The sequence below is a fragment of the Natator depressus genome, chromosome 10 (genome assembly GCF_965152275.1).
Source record: "Natator depressus isolate rNatDep1 chromosome 10, rNatDep2.hap1, whole genome shotgun sequence".
NCBI lineage: Eukaryota > Metazoa > Chordata > Testudines > Cheloniidae > Natator > Natator depressus.
The window spans coordinates 64,598,291-64,616,262 of record NC_134243.1 but is presented as its reverse complement, the minus strand read 5'-3'; the positions used below and the strand labels follow the sequence as shown (position 1 = coordinate 64,616,262).

The window sequence follows — 17,972 nt, the reverse complement described above, 5'->3', positions numbered from 1 at the left end:
AAAGTATTTAATAGAACTTTATCTTGTAGCTGATCCCAGAAATATCCTCCTTGTCTTGGTTTACTACCATTGTGCCTTTAATGATGGTATTTACCATTACTGCTGTCAAAGATGCCACAGATGACTGTGTAAGTATTTGCAGTAAGTTACTTTTACAAAGTCTTCAGCTGTCCATGTACTGTTGCATAAATTACTAGGTAGCATATTATTCACATATTGTTGATTCTAGTGCCATACTGTGTAGAAGGGGCACGTGTATTCACAAAGAAGCTTTATTTGCTATCACTTGAGCATATTTATGTCTTAAAAGGCACAGTGTCTAAAATATGTTTGGTAGATGTTGTGCTGTTGTTCAATTTAACAGATTTAGAAGTCTTCCTTTCCCATTCTGTTACTACTTCTGTCAGGGTAAGTATTATACACAGTGTGTTATAATCTGCTCATTAAATCACAGATAATAGATCTGATGGAGGTAAATCCTTGTCCCAAGTCTTGTATAAACAGATTAAAATTAATAAATGCCAAAAATAAATATTAAAATGCTACTTTAAAATAAAGTAGTCATTTTCAAACCCTTTGTTAATTTATCCCATATAATGGCCAAAGTCTTGTAACTTTTATGACTGTAAAGCATTTGATCCTGCTCTTACTTGTTAGTTCCAAAACTCCCAGTTTTCTACAATGTGACATAATGTTTGTATGAACTAATGACAATAAAAACCATAATGCATCTATGTAGTGACTCGCAAGGATCCTAAAGCACTTATATAAACGGCTTTTTTACACTCCCTTTTCCACTTTGGAAAGGGTGGAAGTGGGCGGGGCAAGGGGCGGGGGCCAAAAAAGGAGTCAAATGCATGAGGAGTAAAGGTGTAGCGTTTTACTAGTGGCATGGAGTTTTTAGTTACCAAATCTCACTTTTATCTATAAAATACACTATTCGTATTTCTCCCCAATTTTAAAACAATCCATGTGTGTCTTTATGAACCCTAGATTGGGGAAACCAAGTTAAACAAAACACTGTTGCAGTTGACCTTTTAAATCTAACTTTTGTGTTAGATCTCATGTATAGCTATCATATCTTTATATGGCTAAAATGTTCTGATGCTACCTTGGTGCAGTTTTTTTTAACCCCATGTGAAGCATTGTGCATCAGATAAAGCACAAACAGGAAAAAAACAATGGAAAATCATAGACATGATGCAAGGGACAAGGAGTGGGGAAATGGATCTGTGAGGCAGAAGTCTTACTGCAATAGCAGAGAAACCTCTGAGTTCTTCAGATTCTTTAGGCTATGTCTATATGGCTGTAAAACTCCCACAGCAATGAGTCTTAGACCATAGGTCAACTGACCCGAGCTTGCAGCGCTCAGGCTGTGGGGCTATAAAATAACTGTAGAATTCAGGCTCAGGCTGCTGCATGGGTGGCGGATATCATAGGCTAGGGGAGACTGTGCCTCCCAAAATGGCCTGGCATGGCCCCGCCCATGCTTCACCCCCAGGCCCCTGCCTGCAGTGCAATTCCTTCCTGCTCTTCCATAGTAGCCTAGGCTGGCTGGGGAGAGCTGGTATGGTGCTGGGATTCATGGTGGCTGGTGCTGGCTCCGTGGCTGCACTGCCCACCTGGCACTTGGGATGCTGGAACTGCACCCCCTGGCTTCCCAGTGCTCCGGGGCTCTGGTTGGGGGCTCAGCTGGAACTCCATGGCTGGGGGTGCTTGGGTGGCCTGGGGCAGGGGGCTGGGGCTATGGTGGGGGTGCTCTGGGCCCCTTCAGGGGATGGTGAGGGGCAGGGCCTTAAGTAGAAGGGGAGGGGCTGGGGGCTAGCCTCCCCCTATGGCTGGTTCACCAGCTGCCCATGGGCTGTAGCCCAGGGTCTGAGACCCTGTCCCGTTGTGGGGTCTCAGGGTATGTCTATACTATACTGCCATTAGGATACCCATGGCTGGCCCATGCCAGTTGACTCAGGCTTGCAGGGCTTGGGCTAATTTGCAGTGTAGATGTTCTGATGTGGGTTGCAGCCCAAGCTCTGGACCCTCCCACCTCTCAGGGTCCTAGAGCGTGGACACCAGTCTGAGCCTGGACATCTACACTACAATTCCACAGCCCAAGCCCCATGGACCAGCCGCACATGTCTAATTGCAGTGTAGACATACCCCCAGAGACCAAAAGTCTACACTACAATTTTATAGTCCTGCAGCCCAAGTCAGAGTCAATTGACCTGGGCCAGCCGCAGCCATGCTGCAGGTTTTTTATCATAGTACAGATGTACCCTGAGAATACAATCCTAGAAGGGTAGTACAGTCTATTTCATATTATGGAGATTTAAAGTTACTAATCCTAGCTGAGATCAAGCACTGATCTTTACTTAAAATGGAAAGCTGGGTTTGCCTTGGGAAGTATGAAGTAATAAGCTCTCCAAGGTAGTGTATAAAGGAACATGGCAATGACTTCAGTGTAAGCAAAATGATTTTAAAGACACTGACGTTTCACTGGAGAGTAGGGAAATTCTCTTTGATAAGGAGTAAGTTTCTGAAATCTCAAAAGCTGATATTCTTGAGGGAAGTGGTAAAGAGTGATACATGACTGATTGGGAATAGTTCAGTTAGAACGTGATACAGGCATGATTAAGAATCTCTGTATCCCAGTGAGATGGTACAAGACAGTTGCACTGTCAGAACTTTATTTTCTTTTTTTGAGGCTCATATTAATCCGACTCAGATGACTCCAAGGATTACAAACTTTGATGTCAGGAAAAATTAAAACAGATTTAAAGGGAGAGGAAAAGCAGGGAGGAAACAACATTTTTATTGGGAGAGCACAAGCATCGTAAGATCAGTCTTAGATTTTAAATTAAAAGAATGTGGTTGATACCAAGATCTTTGAATTAAAACTGAGCAAGGCAGCATGAGCCATCATAGCATCTGCAAGTTCATGAGTAATTCTGTTTTCTCCAGTTAACAAGCCCCTTCACCTTGCATGGTCCCTTAAAATATGTATTAACTACTGATGCTAAACAATCTGTTTCACCTTGTATTTAGCGGTGACAGTCTGAGTACATTTCTCAGACCTGAAGAAGCGCTCTGTGTAAGCTCAAAAGTGTGTTTCTCTCACCAACAGAAGTTGATCCAATAAAAGATATTACATTACCCACGTTTTCTCTCTCAGAAGCCTATACGCCAAGGATCAGTTAAATAGGTGTTTGAACGAAACCGCCACATGACACTAGGGTCTTTTTGCAAAGAAAAATTTGTGAGGGAGATATGAAAGCTGAAAAAGTGAGAGAACAGAAAGAAGAGAACTTCTGGGGGACAGCTTGGCATGTATTTTGTTGTTAATTTTCATAGGATTAGAACATGTTAGTCTCTCAGGATTTAAAACACAGTTGATAACTCTTTAACAAAAAGTAGAAGACTGTATTGGTTCTGATAAGATTGTTAGACTAATTAAGTTTGACCTGCCTCAGATAATCTCTGTAACCACACACAAAGCTCTCCAAATTAGCATGTGGACAGTGTAACTAGAGTGTTTTCAGTAGTATTACAGTCTGCAACCAGTTGGCTCTATTTCCTTTATGCTCTTGAGAATACCATGAAAAATGACAAGCAAAAGAAATAATCTAAAATGGATGAAGAGAATTGCCTTATTAAAATTAAAGTGGTGTTACCTGTCTCTTCCTCTGTAGAAGGAGGGGAGTGTGTTTTACAATAGAAAAGAAAGCAAAAAATATCAGACAGGATTAAGTATAAAAATACTTTGTGTACACACACATATATATACACACACACACACTTTTATTCAAGGATCTCAGTCATTTGCAAATATTAAGTCTCTTCAACGCCCTATGCAGTAGAGAGGTGGTATACTAATTTTACAGATGGATAAACTAAGAAGCAAGGATTTCAAGTGGTTTATTCAAGATCACACAAGTGAAGTGGTGACAAAGCTGCAAACACATGACAGACTGCCCACTCGTAGACCACTACACTACATTGCCTCTCACATAAGCTGTTCTTAACAGTACCAAAGAAACAGCAGAACAAATCTTATAGTGATCAGAAAAGTTACTGATTATAGATTTAAAATTTGTAGCCAAAGCAAAATGAAATCCAGCTTGTGACCTTTAATATGTATAAAAATAAATCATGTTGACATGAGTCAGAAGAGCAGAGGTGCAGTAAACTTGAACACTAAAATGAATGAGCAACTTAATCTATTCCACATGAATATTAAGTCCTGAACCAAGGTTGAATACAAACTCTCAAAAATTATTGAGAAAAATTAGGATTGGTCTTCATTAAACAGCCGAAGTATCAAATGACTATGGTGATTAGCCAGAAAAAGTGTTTGGACAAGGGGTAAAAAAAAGGAAATACCACCACTACCATCCCTCTACTAGAAAGATGAAGGATGCTGAAAGATAAATCCTCACTCAAGTTTAAGTTGTAGTAAGAAGTTGTCACAAACTGCTTTTGATGGGCTCAAGTCCAGGTACATATTTTGTGTGCCCTCTTTTTCATCTTGTGTTTGCTTTGTCTCTCTCCAAGAAAATTTATGTGTATATCTCTAATTTATAATGGGAGCTGTCTTCCCTCAAAGTTTCTCATAGACTTTCACACTACCCCCTCACCAGCCCAAGTTTACACATTTCAGCTTATTCTGACAAAGCCAAGCTTCTGCCACAGACAGGTTTACCCATCCTTCTATTCTCTGTCAACTTGCTAGCTTAATCCTGAAGCTTTCAGTCAGTAATTCTTCATTGTCTTTTGATATATTTAACATGGATATTTATTTTTCTGGTGTCCACACTTCCGAAAATTGGAATGGGTTCAGAAAAGTGACAAGAATGATTTGGGTTCTGGAAAACCTTACCTAGAGCGAGAGATTTAAGAAGCTCTGTTTATTTAGCATATTAAATAGATGATTAAGGTGACTTAATCAGGTTCTATAAGATTTGTTAATAGATATACCACACAAAGGCATTCAATGGAAGTTGAAGCTAGACAAATTCAGACTGAAAGTATGGTGCACTTTAAAAGTGAGGGTAATAAGTCACAGGAAGAAGTTACCAAGGGATGTTGTGGGCTCTCTGTATATGTCTGCAAAGAAAAACCCCCAGTGTCAAGTCTCAGAGTCTGAGTCAACTGTGGAGCTAAAAAGAGCAGTGTAGTTGTTCAGGGTCGGGCTGGAGTCTGAGGTCTGAAACCCAACCAAAGGGGGGGAGGGTCTCAGAGCCCAGGCTCCAGACCAAACCCAAACATCTACACTGCTATTTTTAGCCCCGCAGGCCAGGCCCTGTGAGCCCGAGTCAGTTGACCCAGGCTCTGAGACTCAGGCTACATCTACACTGCAGCCGGGATCTACGCTCTGAGATCTATCCACCGGTGGTTGATTTAGTGGGTCAAGTGAAGACCCGCCAAGTCGACAGCAGATCGCTCTCCAGTTGACCCCTGTACTCTACCCCCGACGAGAAGAGTAAAGTAAGTCGACCGGAGAGTTTCTCTTGTTGACCCCCTGCGGTAATGTGACCTAAGGTATGTCAACTCCAGCTACGTTATTCATGTAGCTGGAGTTGTGTAGCATAGGTCGACTTACCGCAGTAGTGTAGACATAGCCGCAGTGCCATGAGTTTTTCTTTGCAGTGTAGACATACCCTTTGTCACTTAGGCTTTGTCTGTACTGGCACTTTCCTCATTAAAACTTTTGTCACATAGGGATGTGAAAAAACACCCCCCTTGAACGACAAAAGTTTTAACAGCAAAAAGCGTGGACAGTGTTTCATTGGCGGGAGCCTCTCTCCTGTCGACAAAGTTACCGCCCCTCATTCAGGATGGTTTTATTTTGTCACCGAGACTTGAGAGCTCTCTCCCTGCGACAAAGAGTGGGCTACCCAGTACACCTTACAACCGCGACACAGCCCCGCCATTATAAGGTGTGCAGTGTAGACGTAGCCTTAGTCTTTAAATCAGGATTGGCTGTCTTTCTAAAAGAAATGCTCTAGCTCAAGTAGAAATCATCAGTGGGTGAAATTTTATGGCCTGTATTATGCAGGAGGTGACATTAAATTTTCATAATTGTTCCTTCTGGCCTTACAAATCTATGAACAATTGTCTCTTTGCCCACCTCTCTGCCTCTACCCGTAGAGTTCTCCTTTATCCTTTCATTAAAAATATATGGCTGGGATTTACAAAGGAGCCTAAAGCCTTTGTAAGATGCCCAAATCCCATTGAATTTCCCAATTAATTACCTTGGGCTCCTCTGGAAATCTCAGCCCACATCTGTATAAGAAATTAAAGTATGTTTGAGGTAAAATTAAAAGAAAAGGTAAAGCAGCTAGTCTGGTGTCCTCTCTACTGTGTTTTATCTGACTGTGGAGACCTTTTGAAGAAGGCTGCCCACTGAGTATGAAGGGAAGCCAGCTCAGATGGGTTAGTGGGAATGTACCACCATCATCACCCCTGTTCAGTGAGAACAATATACAAATTCTAAAAATTTTAAAAGCAGCAATGCCTTTGGTATCCATGGAATTTGCTTGCTGTTTCTAAACAATCACAGATAACAACACATCACTGAAAGAGCATTCACTTGATCTGGCAGTCACAATGCTTAGTCTTCAGTTCAAGGTTCTCAAACTTTGATAATAAAAATGGAACTTGCTTCACGCTGAGAACAAATAGACCATACAAAATAAGAAATAATAAAAATAACAAATAAATAATAATTTTTGAATTACATAAAATAAGTTTTCTGCCAAACTAGAGGTAAAACAATTTTGAGACAGTTTGTGCTATTGATGTTTAAATAAATGTACTATTACATTTAGAGTAAGCTATCTGGTAAAAAGCCAGGGTTGCTTTGGATTTCTTTAATGTGTAACATTAACAAAACCATTGACAGCCACTAAGTTTTTTTTCTTGAATAAAAATACATGCTGTAACAAGTTGTTTCTCAAAAATAAGTCATTTTACATGTTTCATCTTCAAAGAAAGTCATAAAATGTAATGATGATTGAATGTTGGGCCAAAAATGATTTTTTAATAAAATAAGTATTGAGCATGTGTGTCTTAGAAATGGAAAGAGCCTATTGTAGCCAAAGAGTTGAAAATCAAAAATGTTAGGCTAGATTCTGCAACCCTTATTGACCTTGAGTAGTATTTACTTCAAATAGGCTTACTAACTGACATGAGTAAGGTTTTATATTTTCCTGTAACTGGGCTGATTGTTCCCTCAGAATCAGACTAAAATGCTCTTAAGTAACACCTGTGAGCCCCAATTCTGCAAGGTGTGTTCAGTGGTGCAGCAACTAGTGGTGCTGGCTTGAAGTAGTGATAGCAAACACCAAATGCATGGTTTCCATCATAGGCGCCGACTGGAGCACCCATGGGAAAAATGGTGGGTGCTGAGCACCCACCAGCAGCCCCCCCACAGCTCCTCCCCCTCTCTCCAGCGCTTCTCGCCTGCTGATCAGTGCCTCCCACTCCCTTCCTGTGCCTCCCGCCCACCGCAAATAGCTGTTCTGTGGCGTGCAGGAGGCACTGGAGAGGAGGGAGTAGGCCCCCCAGCACATTAGAAAGTCTACTTCTCTGGTTTCCATGACTTCCATCATCTGCTCCCCCACTATAAAGTTTGTTCCAGCACCCCTGGGTGTGTTCAAGGGGCAAGTGCATGCCTAATGCTTCTTCAAATGCTTGCTCATGTCCATTCCATTCTAGGGTGTGCACGTGCCCATGTGCATGGTCATTGGAGATTTTTGTCTTAGCGGTATCCGTAGGGCCAGTGGCAGCGCCCCCTTGAGTGCCATGCCCATGCGTCAGTATATCAGGCGCCGCCAGCTCTACACTCTCTCAGTTCCTTCTTACAACCGGTGGTGTTAGTCGGAGTGCCTTTCCTTGCATAGCAAGGGCTAGCAGTTTTGTCTCTACTGACTTGAGCTTTAGGACCTTGTAAATAGTTTGTTTATAGTAGTTAGTGTTAAGTAGTTTAGTAGTTAGAATCCCAGTGGGGACTTTGCCCCAGGCAGGGCATGCCCGGGTCTCCCGGGTTTAAGCCCTGTGTGGACTGAAACAGGCCTATGCCTGTAAGTGACCTCCACAGCAGCTGCCTCAAATGCTTGGGGGAATCACACGTGAAGGACAAGTGCCGTATTTGTCAGAACTTTCGGCCCAGGAGTCAGAGGGAGTGGGATATTCGTTTGCGGGCTCTCCTCATGGAGTCTGTCCTTCATCCGGCTTCCAAGCCATCCTGCCAAGACTCACCAAGTACCTGCCTGGCACTGCTTCCCATTGCCGGTGCCCAAGAAGAAAGCAAGGAAGCACGGCTCCCCAGCACCAGGCAAGAAGGGCCATGGGAAGGGCCCCAGCTTGGGCTGCCCAGCCACTCCAGAGCCACGCATCTGTGCCTCCCCGGTTGGGGCTCTTAGCTCCTTAAAAGGTCCACTGCAACTCCCAGGAGTGGTAGGGGATCCAAACCCCTGATGACACCGAAGTCCCAAGCTCTCATGGCGCCGAGATAGCAGAGGCCTCCACCTGCCCCGCCGACACAGCACGTGCTGCAGGAAACAGTAAAGGCTCCCCACGAGGGCAAGCAGCCACTAAGATCCCTCAGAGGGTAGTGGAGCGCGACCGATCCCCCGAGACGAGACAGTGCTTTCCTCTGCGCCGCAGATTGCCAGAGTCACAGCCCAGATCATCTGGGCCCTGCCCTTGGTCACTGGCACCACAATCGCGGTCCCCCCGTCTCAACACGGATTGCCTAGAGGAAGGCGCTGGTGTCTGTACTACTGGCACCGTTTGCCCTTCTGCTGGTCGACCTCTCGGTGCAGATCTTGGTCGCCTGCCCCTGGAGAGTGCTACCCATCACATCTCCGGTCCCCCTGGCACTGACACCGGTCCCCTCAATACCGGCACCGATCCTCTTGCTCCAGGCACTGGTCTCCAGTGGCGATGGTCATCCGGCAGACTCAGGTGGCGATGACCCCACCCTGCTCTCTGGAAGATGAGTTCCTCTGGCACAGAAGGGCAGCCCGGCCCGGCAAAGCATCCTGGGAATCAGAAGTGCTCATTTTGAAGATGCACTTGAGAGCGATGCCTGGATCCACCTTGTTCTATGTTTGACCGCCTTCGTCCCTACCATTTGGCCTGGTCATGGGTCACCTCGGACTGCTGGGTGCTGGACATAGTTTCTCGGGGCTGTATCCTGCAATTTTCAGCTGCCCCTCCCTCCCTCCCCTCTTCTTCTCCGTCCCTCTTCAAGGACCCTTCTCACGAGCAACTCCTTGTCCAAGAGGTCAAGAACCTCCTACGCGTGGGGGTGGTGGAGGAGGTCCTTTGGGACATGAAGGGAAAAGGGTTCTATTCCCGCTACTTCCTAATTCTGAAAGCAAAAGAGGGACTCGGACCCATTCTGGACCTGCGTTGCCTCAACAAGTCTTTCAGAAAGTTGAAATTTCGCATGGTCTCCCTGGCCTCCATCATCCCCTCCCTGGATCCGGGAGATTAGTATGCCACTCTCAAGGTCACAGATGTTTCCTCCATTTCATAGTGGGCAGATGCCATTTTCAATTCATGGTGTTGCCCTTTGGCCCTCAGGGTGTTCACAAAGTGTATGGAGCTAGTGGCCTGAGATGTCGAGGGGTCCAGGTCTTCCAATATCTCAACAACTGGCTCATCAAGGACAGGTCTCGGTAGCAAGATCTGGTGCATGTCACCTGCTGTGACGGGGGCCTATTAATAAACGAGAAAAAATCCACTTTATCGTCTGTCCAGCGAATAGAATTCATGGGGTGGGTCTCAACTCCACGCGAGCCAGAGCCTTCCTTCTGGAAGCGCGTTTTCAGGCCATGTCAGACTTGATCTCCCATGTAAAGAACAACCCGCTCACCAAGGCCCACACCTGCCTGTGGCTGTTGGGCCACATGGCTACTTGTACATACATTATCAGCCATGCTCGGCTCCATCTCCGGCCTCTGCGAGTGTGGCTGATGTCGGTCTACATCCCCAACAGGCACGACCTAGACCAAGTAGTCAGGGTGCCGGACCACATATGGTTGTCCCTGGATTGGGGGTTGGACCCCAGATCGGTGTTGGAGGGAGTCCCCGTCACTGACCGTAGTCTCCGATGCTTTGGACCTGGGCTGGGGAGCCCACCTGGGTGAGCTGAGCATCCAGGGACACTGGTTGTGGGATGATCAACGTCAGGGAGCTCAGAGCTGTTCGCCTGGCCTGCCAGGCTTTCTTGCCCCACCTAAAGGGCAAAGTGGTGCAGCTCCTGATGGACAATACTGCCACGTTGTATTACATCAATAGGTACCAGGTCTTCAGCCCTTTGTCAAAAAGCTCTCTGCCTTTGGGATTTTTATGTGTGGCATGCCATTCATCTGATAGTCACGCACCTGCCTGGAACCAGGAACATCTTGGCAGATCACCTCAGCAGGACTTTTTCGTCTTGCCATGAGTGGTCGCTCCATCCCGAGGTAGTCAGTATTATCTTCCGGAAGTGGGGAACTCCCAAGGTGGACTTGTTTGTGTCCCACCAGAACAGGAAATGGCATGTGTTCTGTTCCCTAGAATGGAATGTCCATGAGCAACGCATCTTGAAGAACAACAATTATGAAGAGGTAGGTAACCATTTTTTTAAATGGGCTCCTTGTGCTTAATGTTAGACGTGAGTTTAAGTAAGTTGCTGAATTTGGGACATAGTGCAGTATGTTAATGTGGATGAGGGAAATACACCAGATTAAATTTATCTGGATGTTTTGGATTTTTAAATGGGCTGAGAACTGGCTGAAGGACTGCAAACAATTCACTAAGGATAACCAGCAGTGTATTGAGATGATGGAGATATTTAGATGGATTTCTATGGGACTGGGGTTAGATTTAGTCTTACTGAACATTGCCATCAGTCAACTTGAAGTGAACTAAAAATGCATATTAATGAATGCAAATGCAGTTTAATACTAAACTGGAAGGAGTTGCAAACAAATAATACAAAAAAACAGAGAGGCTAGGAAAAAAGATAGGAAAAAACAAACAAAATGAACTCCAATGTGGGGAAAATTGCAAACTAGAATAAATAAAGAAAAATTATCCAAAATACTTATGTTCAGTGGGGAAGGAGATACCTGGAAAATATTAATTCCAAAAAGGACTTATATAAGAAGGAAAAGTGGACATGGTATTAGCTATGAGTTTAAAACAAAATATGGGAAAAAAAGGTCCAAACCAATTTTGGGCTAGGGATCGTAGTGCCAGGACATGATAGTACTTTTCTAGTGGGTCTTGTAACAGTGCACCAGAAACACTGTTCTCAGTGTTTGGTTACCTCTTGGAAAGATGTAGATAAATTTCAGAGAGTTGGAAAAAGAGCAACAAAAATAGCTGAGGCTGAATGGATAGATTTATGAAGAAAGATTATATGAGCTAAATATGTAAAACTAGTTGAGCAACTGTTAAGTGGGAATGGTACATAATAATTCATAAATATTTATAAGGACACCAAGAATGGAGAGGAATTATTTAGAATGGTATCGGTGGCATAATTTGGAATATTGACATGAAAATAAGAGAAGAATTTTTTTGTGGAATATAAAGGAAAAGTTATTTATAAAAAGTTCTTCCAGTGAATGTGTGTCTTTTAGGCTGTGGGATAGTTTACTAAAGAAAGGCAGAGGAAGCCTTTCTCTGGGCACATAAAACTGGACTGGACAAAGGAGTAGAAAACTTGTTTTTCATTGGCAATGTTATGGATGAGGAGAGCAATTTTCGATCTGTAATGTCTATGTCTGTAATGTCTTAATGTATACTTATTTAGTTAGCAACAGTCAATAAATACTTTTATAGGCAATGGCTTGCTAATTTTTATATTAAATGCATAGAATATTGCATGTGTTAATTAAATTATTGTGGGGCAAATGAATACTTTAGTGTTTACCAATTCATTTTTAAAAACAAAGAGTTTATTAAAGTACTTTTTATGTCATGAAAATTATGTAAAATCAATGTGTGACATTCTGGTCCCATTGAAGTCAATGGATTTCACTCACAGAGACTGCTTGCTTGCTTAAAGTTATCTGTATACTTAAGTTCCTTGTTTGATCAGGTCCTTATGTTCACTTTTGATCACAAAAACTAACTACTATTTTTATGTCATTAATATTGCAGTTTCGCCATAAGAGTGATAACCAGGTGAACAATCGACAGGCTGAAGTACTCATTGATGGCAGGTAAGAAACAGATTTTAAAGATGGTCAATTTATTTTTAACTTTTAGATTATCTCACCAATATTCAATCACAATTCTTTTGCATTTTCAAGCTATAGGGCTATGCAATTGAACCATCAAAATGTTTTTTTCCTGTAAGATAACAGAGATTTCACTGAGGAATTTCTTGGTTTGATCCAGTTTTAAGATTCACTCTCTCATAATCCATATTCCTGCTGATTTTAATTAGATTTGGTTGTCTAGAATGATAGGAGAATTTGGGACCTTAGAAATTCTTTAACTCTTATTTTTTTAGTTTCATTTTAATTTTGCTCATTGTACTTCTGTTGTCTCAAATTACTTTTAAAATTTCCTTTTAAAGATTCACATGAACAGTCTAGTACATTGACTTTAATCCTATTAAACACAAAAAACTATATTAGAAGAACATTATTAAGGTTTTGTGACAAAGTTCCTGCTCTACCTTGGTGGGTCTTGCGCTTATTGGCGGATTTGCTCGCTTTGGAGCTCCACGGCAGCCCCCAGCTTGGCCGTTTTTCTAAACCCACAGTCCAGGTCGACTCCTCCTGTGTCTGACCAGGAGTTGGAAGGATTTGGGGGGAACCCGGGCCCGCCCTCTACTCCGGGTTCCAGCCCAGGGCCCTGTGGAATGCAGCTGTCTAGAGTGCCTCCTGGAAATGCTGTGCGACAGCTAGAGCTCCCTGGGCTACTTCCCCATGGCTTCTTCCCAACACCTTCTTTATCCTCTTTATAGGACCTTCCTCCTGGTGTCTGATAATGCTTGTACACCTCAGTCCTCCAACAGTCCGCGTTCTTACTCTCAGCTCCTAGTGCCTCTTGCTCCCAGCTCCTCACACGCACACCACAAACTGAAGTGAGCTCCTTTCTAAAACCCAGGTGCCCTGATTAGCCTTCCTTAATTGATTCTAGCAGCTTCTTGATTGGCTGCAGGTGTTCTAATCAGCCTGTCTTAATTGTCTCCAGAAGGTTCCTGTTTGTTCTGGAACCTTCCCTGTTACCTTACCCAGGGAAAAGGGACCTACTTAGCCTGGGGCTAATCTATCTGCCTTCTGTTATGCTCCTGTAGCCATCTAGCCCGACCCTGCACAGTTCCAAGGTTAAGTACTCAAAATTTAGGAAATGCCAGAATTAAGGTTGCCCATGCAACCTTAATTCGCCCCCTTCTGTATATGTATATGATACAGTCTTTAATTACATGATCACATACTATTTTTATCTTCCTCATTCAGTGCACAGGATAGATGGTGCTCACTTAATAAGCAGCTGTTCAATATTTTGTTTTCTCCTCATTGTTCAATGTGTGATTCCATCCGTTATTTACTGCGCGCTATTCAAACCCTGCTTTGAAGACAGAATTATTAATATTTTCATAGGTTTTTCTATGATGCACATCAATACAGTATATGAGTGCTTCACAAATATTAATGAATTTATATTCCCCAAGTGGTCATTATCTCCATTTACAGATGGTAAACTGAATCACAGAGAGACGAAAGTAAAAGTATCCACTAATTTTGGGTGCACAATTTGAGATGCCTAGGACTTGATTTTTCAGAGTACTTAGCATTATGTAGCATGTTATATGTTCAGAGACATTGACTTCAGCTGTGAGTACTCAGCACTTCTGCAAATCAGACCAAGGGACTCAAGTCAGACACCCATAAAATGAGGAACACACAATTAGTGACTCCGTGTGAAAAGTTTTGTTTTAGCTAGCCTGAAATGGGAACCCTGTGGTGGAGACCAATATAGAATCCAGTTATCCAGGGCAGAATTCAACTTCCTTAACCATGAGACCATCCTTTCTCCTCCTGCAGTCCCCTGCCTCGTTCACTACACTTGTTCCAACTTCTTCAACATAGGAGGCAGTGATCATATAGACAACCGTCTCTTAATCCTTCCCTAAGCAGGTCCATCTTGTGCACTGAATGAGGCAGGGTTCCTGTGACAAAAATAATATGTGATCACATAATTAAAGACAGTATCATAATACGTGTGAGTAAGGGGTCCAAATTAAAGTGGCTCAGGCAACCTTAATTCTGACATTTTTAACTTTTGAGTGCTTGAGTTAAATGTAGAGTGGGAGTCCTTGCTGCAGGAAAGGGGAGCGAGGTCAAGTGGCAACTCCCCCAGGCCCCAGAAGAGGTAGTAGCTTGTTCTTAAGGATTAAGGAACCCTTCACTCCATGTTTTTTTTGGTGAGACTGTGGCCACATCCTGGACTGGAGAAGTAAGTGGTAGTAAGTGGCCAGGGAGGCAGCCTCAGAGCACTTCTGGGTCCTTGATATTGCTGGCAGTCAGAGCCTGGGCTCCCCTATGAGCCAGGCAGCAGCAAGGATGGCATTACCCCTTTCCTCCTTGTGATGAGGGCGACATAGGCATTGTAAGCCCTGAAGTAAGGGTGTGAGGCCTGCAGGGGCCTGGAGTTGGGCTGGAAAGTCCTTTTTGGGGGATACTGGACTGCTATAATTTATTGGACTCCGTAACCCTGGAAAGAGGTAGACTTCTGTGGTGACCTGGCAAGAGGGCTGAGTTACTATCTACCAGAGTGACCACCAGCAGGAGATGCTAGAGATGGGGGAAGAGTTGAAATCCAGGGACCTAATCCCTAGGCAGAACCAATGGTAAGGTCAGCCCGGTCACCATATGCAATAGCTTAGGTTTTTAAAATCAAACTGAAAAAAAAAAAAGAAATTCCATCATGTGGCATCATATTGATACACACGTGGTTCATCAGCAGGTTTGGAACCATGGCAAAGATTCTGCCATTTGAGGTTATGGAGTAACTGATAGTAGTAGTAGGTTATTGTTTACGTGGACCAGCTCTTGAGGGGGATGGGACACTTTGTCAATGGATTTCACAGATATTTGCTGACAGCAGAGGAAACTCAGGAATCTTGGGTTCCATTCCAGGACAGTGTGCTGTAGGTGCAACAGACGCTTCTGGCAATTTCCTCCCAAGTTCGATTCCTTCTGTTCTATCCCCTCCAATCTGTCTCAGTCCCTTTCCTGCCTCTACCTCACTACTGACTCCTGTTCCAGTGACATTGTCTTCACCTAGTCAGTCCCAGTCTCCACTTCAATGGCTTTTGATACTAGTCCCAATCTCCTTGCCCAGCCACTGCCTAGGAACTGAAAGCCCTAGTGTTCACTTCCCAGTATCTCCCGTCTGAGTCCCAGTTTCTCCCTTTCTGGTCTCCTTATCCAGCCATTCCCTGTTCCCTCCCCCAGTCCCTGACCTATCTCTCTCTTTTATCTCCCCCTGAACTCCAGTTGCCGCTTCCACCGCCCACATTCCCGTTCCAACTGGATTCCAGCACTAGTCTTCCTCTCATCCAATCTCGATGTCCTCACCTACCATGGTTCCTTGTCCCATTGTCTTTGCCCAGTCAGCCCCAATTCTCCCCCCCGTACATCCCTTGTCAGATCTGTCTCCCCTCACACCTACCTCCTTTCTGCTGCCCCATTGGTTCCCACTTCCAGTGCCCCCCATTTCCTTTCCCAGCTCCCAGACCTTGTCTCCTTGCCCAGCCAGTCCCAGTCTCCACCCCCTGCCAGCCTCCAGTCACGGGCTCTGCCTTCCAGGCTCCTTGTCCCAGTCACCTACTCCACAGGCCTTCTCCTGCAACACCTTATGTCCAGCTCTTGTCCCTTCTGCATTTGAATCAGATGGCTTCCTCCTCCATGCTGCTTGGGTGCCAGCAGGGGCACCATTGAAAGGACAGGAGAGAGAGGCTCCCTGCTCTTCTTTCCAGTGCCAAGCCCCACCCTGGCCCAGAGCAGTCAGGAGCATCCATTATAAGGAAAGTCTGGCTTTGCTTCTGTAGTCATGAGCTGTAGGGAGCATGCTGTGGGGATGGTGCTTGTGCAGTCTGGTCACCGTACGAGCTATAAGAGGCTCAAGCAAGCTCATTGAAGGCAAATTCTTCTGAGATTTTTGAGTTGCTAAGATCTAGCACAGGGGTGGGCAAACTTTTTGGCCTGAGGGCCACATCAGGTTTCTGAAATTGTATGGAAGGCCAGTTAGGGTAGGCTGTGCCTCCCCAAACAGCCAGGTGTGGCCCGGCCCCCGCCTCCTATCCAACCCCCCTGCTTCTCGCCCCCTGACGGCCCCCCCGGGACTCCTGCCCCATCCAATCCCCCCGTTCACTGTCCCCTGATGGCCCCCCAGGACCCCTACCCATCACCCCTCCCTGTCCCCTGATCACCTCCAGAGCCCAGCCCCTGACTGCCCCCCGCCACCCCATCCAACCCCTCCTCTCATTCCTGACTGCCCATCAGGATCCCTGCCCCATCCAAGCACCCCTTCTCCCTGACCGCCCCCAGAACCCCTGCCCCTGACTGCCCTCCTCCGCACCATCCAACCCCCCTTCTCCTTCCTGACTGCCCCCCCGGGATCCCTGTCCTCATTCAACCTTCCTGTTCCCCGCACTCTGATTGCCCCAACCCCTGTCCACACCCCTGACCACCACCCTGAACTCCTCTGCCTTCTATCCAACCCCCCCCCCCCGCTCCCTGCCCCCTTACCGTGCTGCCTGGAGCACCGGTGGCTGGCGGTGCTACAGCCGTGCCGCCCAGCTAGAGCCATCCATGCCACCATGCAGCACAGAGCACCGGGTCAGGCCGTGGCTCTGCAGCTGCGCTGCCCGGCAAGAGCTCGCAGCCCCGCCGCCCAGAGCCTTTTGTCGGCGGCACAGTGAGCTGAGGCTGCAGGGGAGGGGCCGGGGGCTATCCTCCCAGGCCAGAAGCTCAGGAGCCGGCCAGGAGGGTCCCGTGGACCGGATGTGGCCCGCGGGCAGTAGTTTGCCCACCTCTGATGTAGCTGGATATGTGTGTGTGGTCTCTGGATATGTGTGAACTGTGATTTTTCAAAAGTTTGTAGCTTGGCCAAATTTGGGTGGCTTTTCACGGGGATGGCAAAAGGCACATCCGTGACATGAAGGCCAACCCTCTGCCCAATTTCAAGTCCCTGCTCCAAAGCACTAGGACACTAGAGCTTGCCAAAAAAAAACAAAGAAAAAAAAAAGATTTCCAGGTCTTGAACACTGAAAAATAATGTTAGCTTCATTCTTGGGAATGTCTAAATTGTTTTCTAGATTTTTCCAAAACCATTCAACCTGAGGCCACCCAGCTTGGAGAATTGCATCCCAAATGGTTAAAATCTTGCAAAGTTATAAGCAACTGAATATATAGGGTCTTATGAGGAGAAATGTCCAGCAATCTTAATAATGGCCAGTGTTACTGGCCCTTTGTACAATGATTAATCCTTGCTTGGAACTTATTAGGTCATGACAAAAAACTAATACTGTACTATGGAAACTTTGTGGTTGTGATTATAAATGCTTTGACTTATATAACACCTTTCATCAAAGATTTCAATATATTTTATGGACATGGATTATTTCTTAAGATGTTGATATTTCCATGAAGGTGCTTTTAGATTTTTCTGAGTACTAGGTCAGCAGTTAGTCTATCCACTGCTTGATTTCAAGGCTCACTGTGGAGTTTTCACTTACTGTTTCAGTCATTACTATATAATAGTTGTTTTTTCTCAATTGCTTCCTCTCTCATCTTTGACTTAGCTTGTTATAACAGTATATATATTGTCTGTCTGCTCTGGAATAAAGACAGGAGTCAGTGGATGTGGTTTCATTAGGTTGCAACTTTATTCTCTTAAAATATCTGTGAGTACTCGGCAACAAAATGTATAGGCAGGTCATCATCCTTTCCTTAATC

The 17,972-nt window shown here is 44.9% G+C and overlaps 1 protein-coding gene across 1 annotated transcript in view; it reads left to right on the top strand.

Annotated features, from left to right (window-relative positions):
- ATP8B4 (ATPase phospholipid transporting 8B4 (putative)) overlaps nucleotides 1-17,972 on the top strand; it is a 174,110-nt gene that overhangs the window by 60,899 nt on the left and 95,239 nt on the right. The window contains 2 exon segments of the mRNA XM_074964516.1: nucleotides 30-128; nucleotides 12,157-12,218. Of these exon segments, the coding sequence (XP_074820617.1) occupies nucleotides 30-128; nucleotides 12,157-12,218 (161 nt within the window).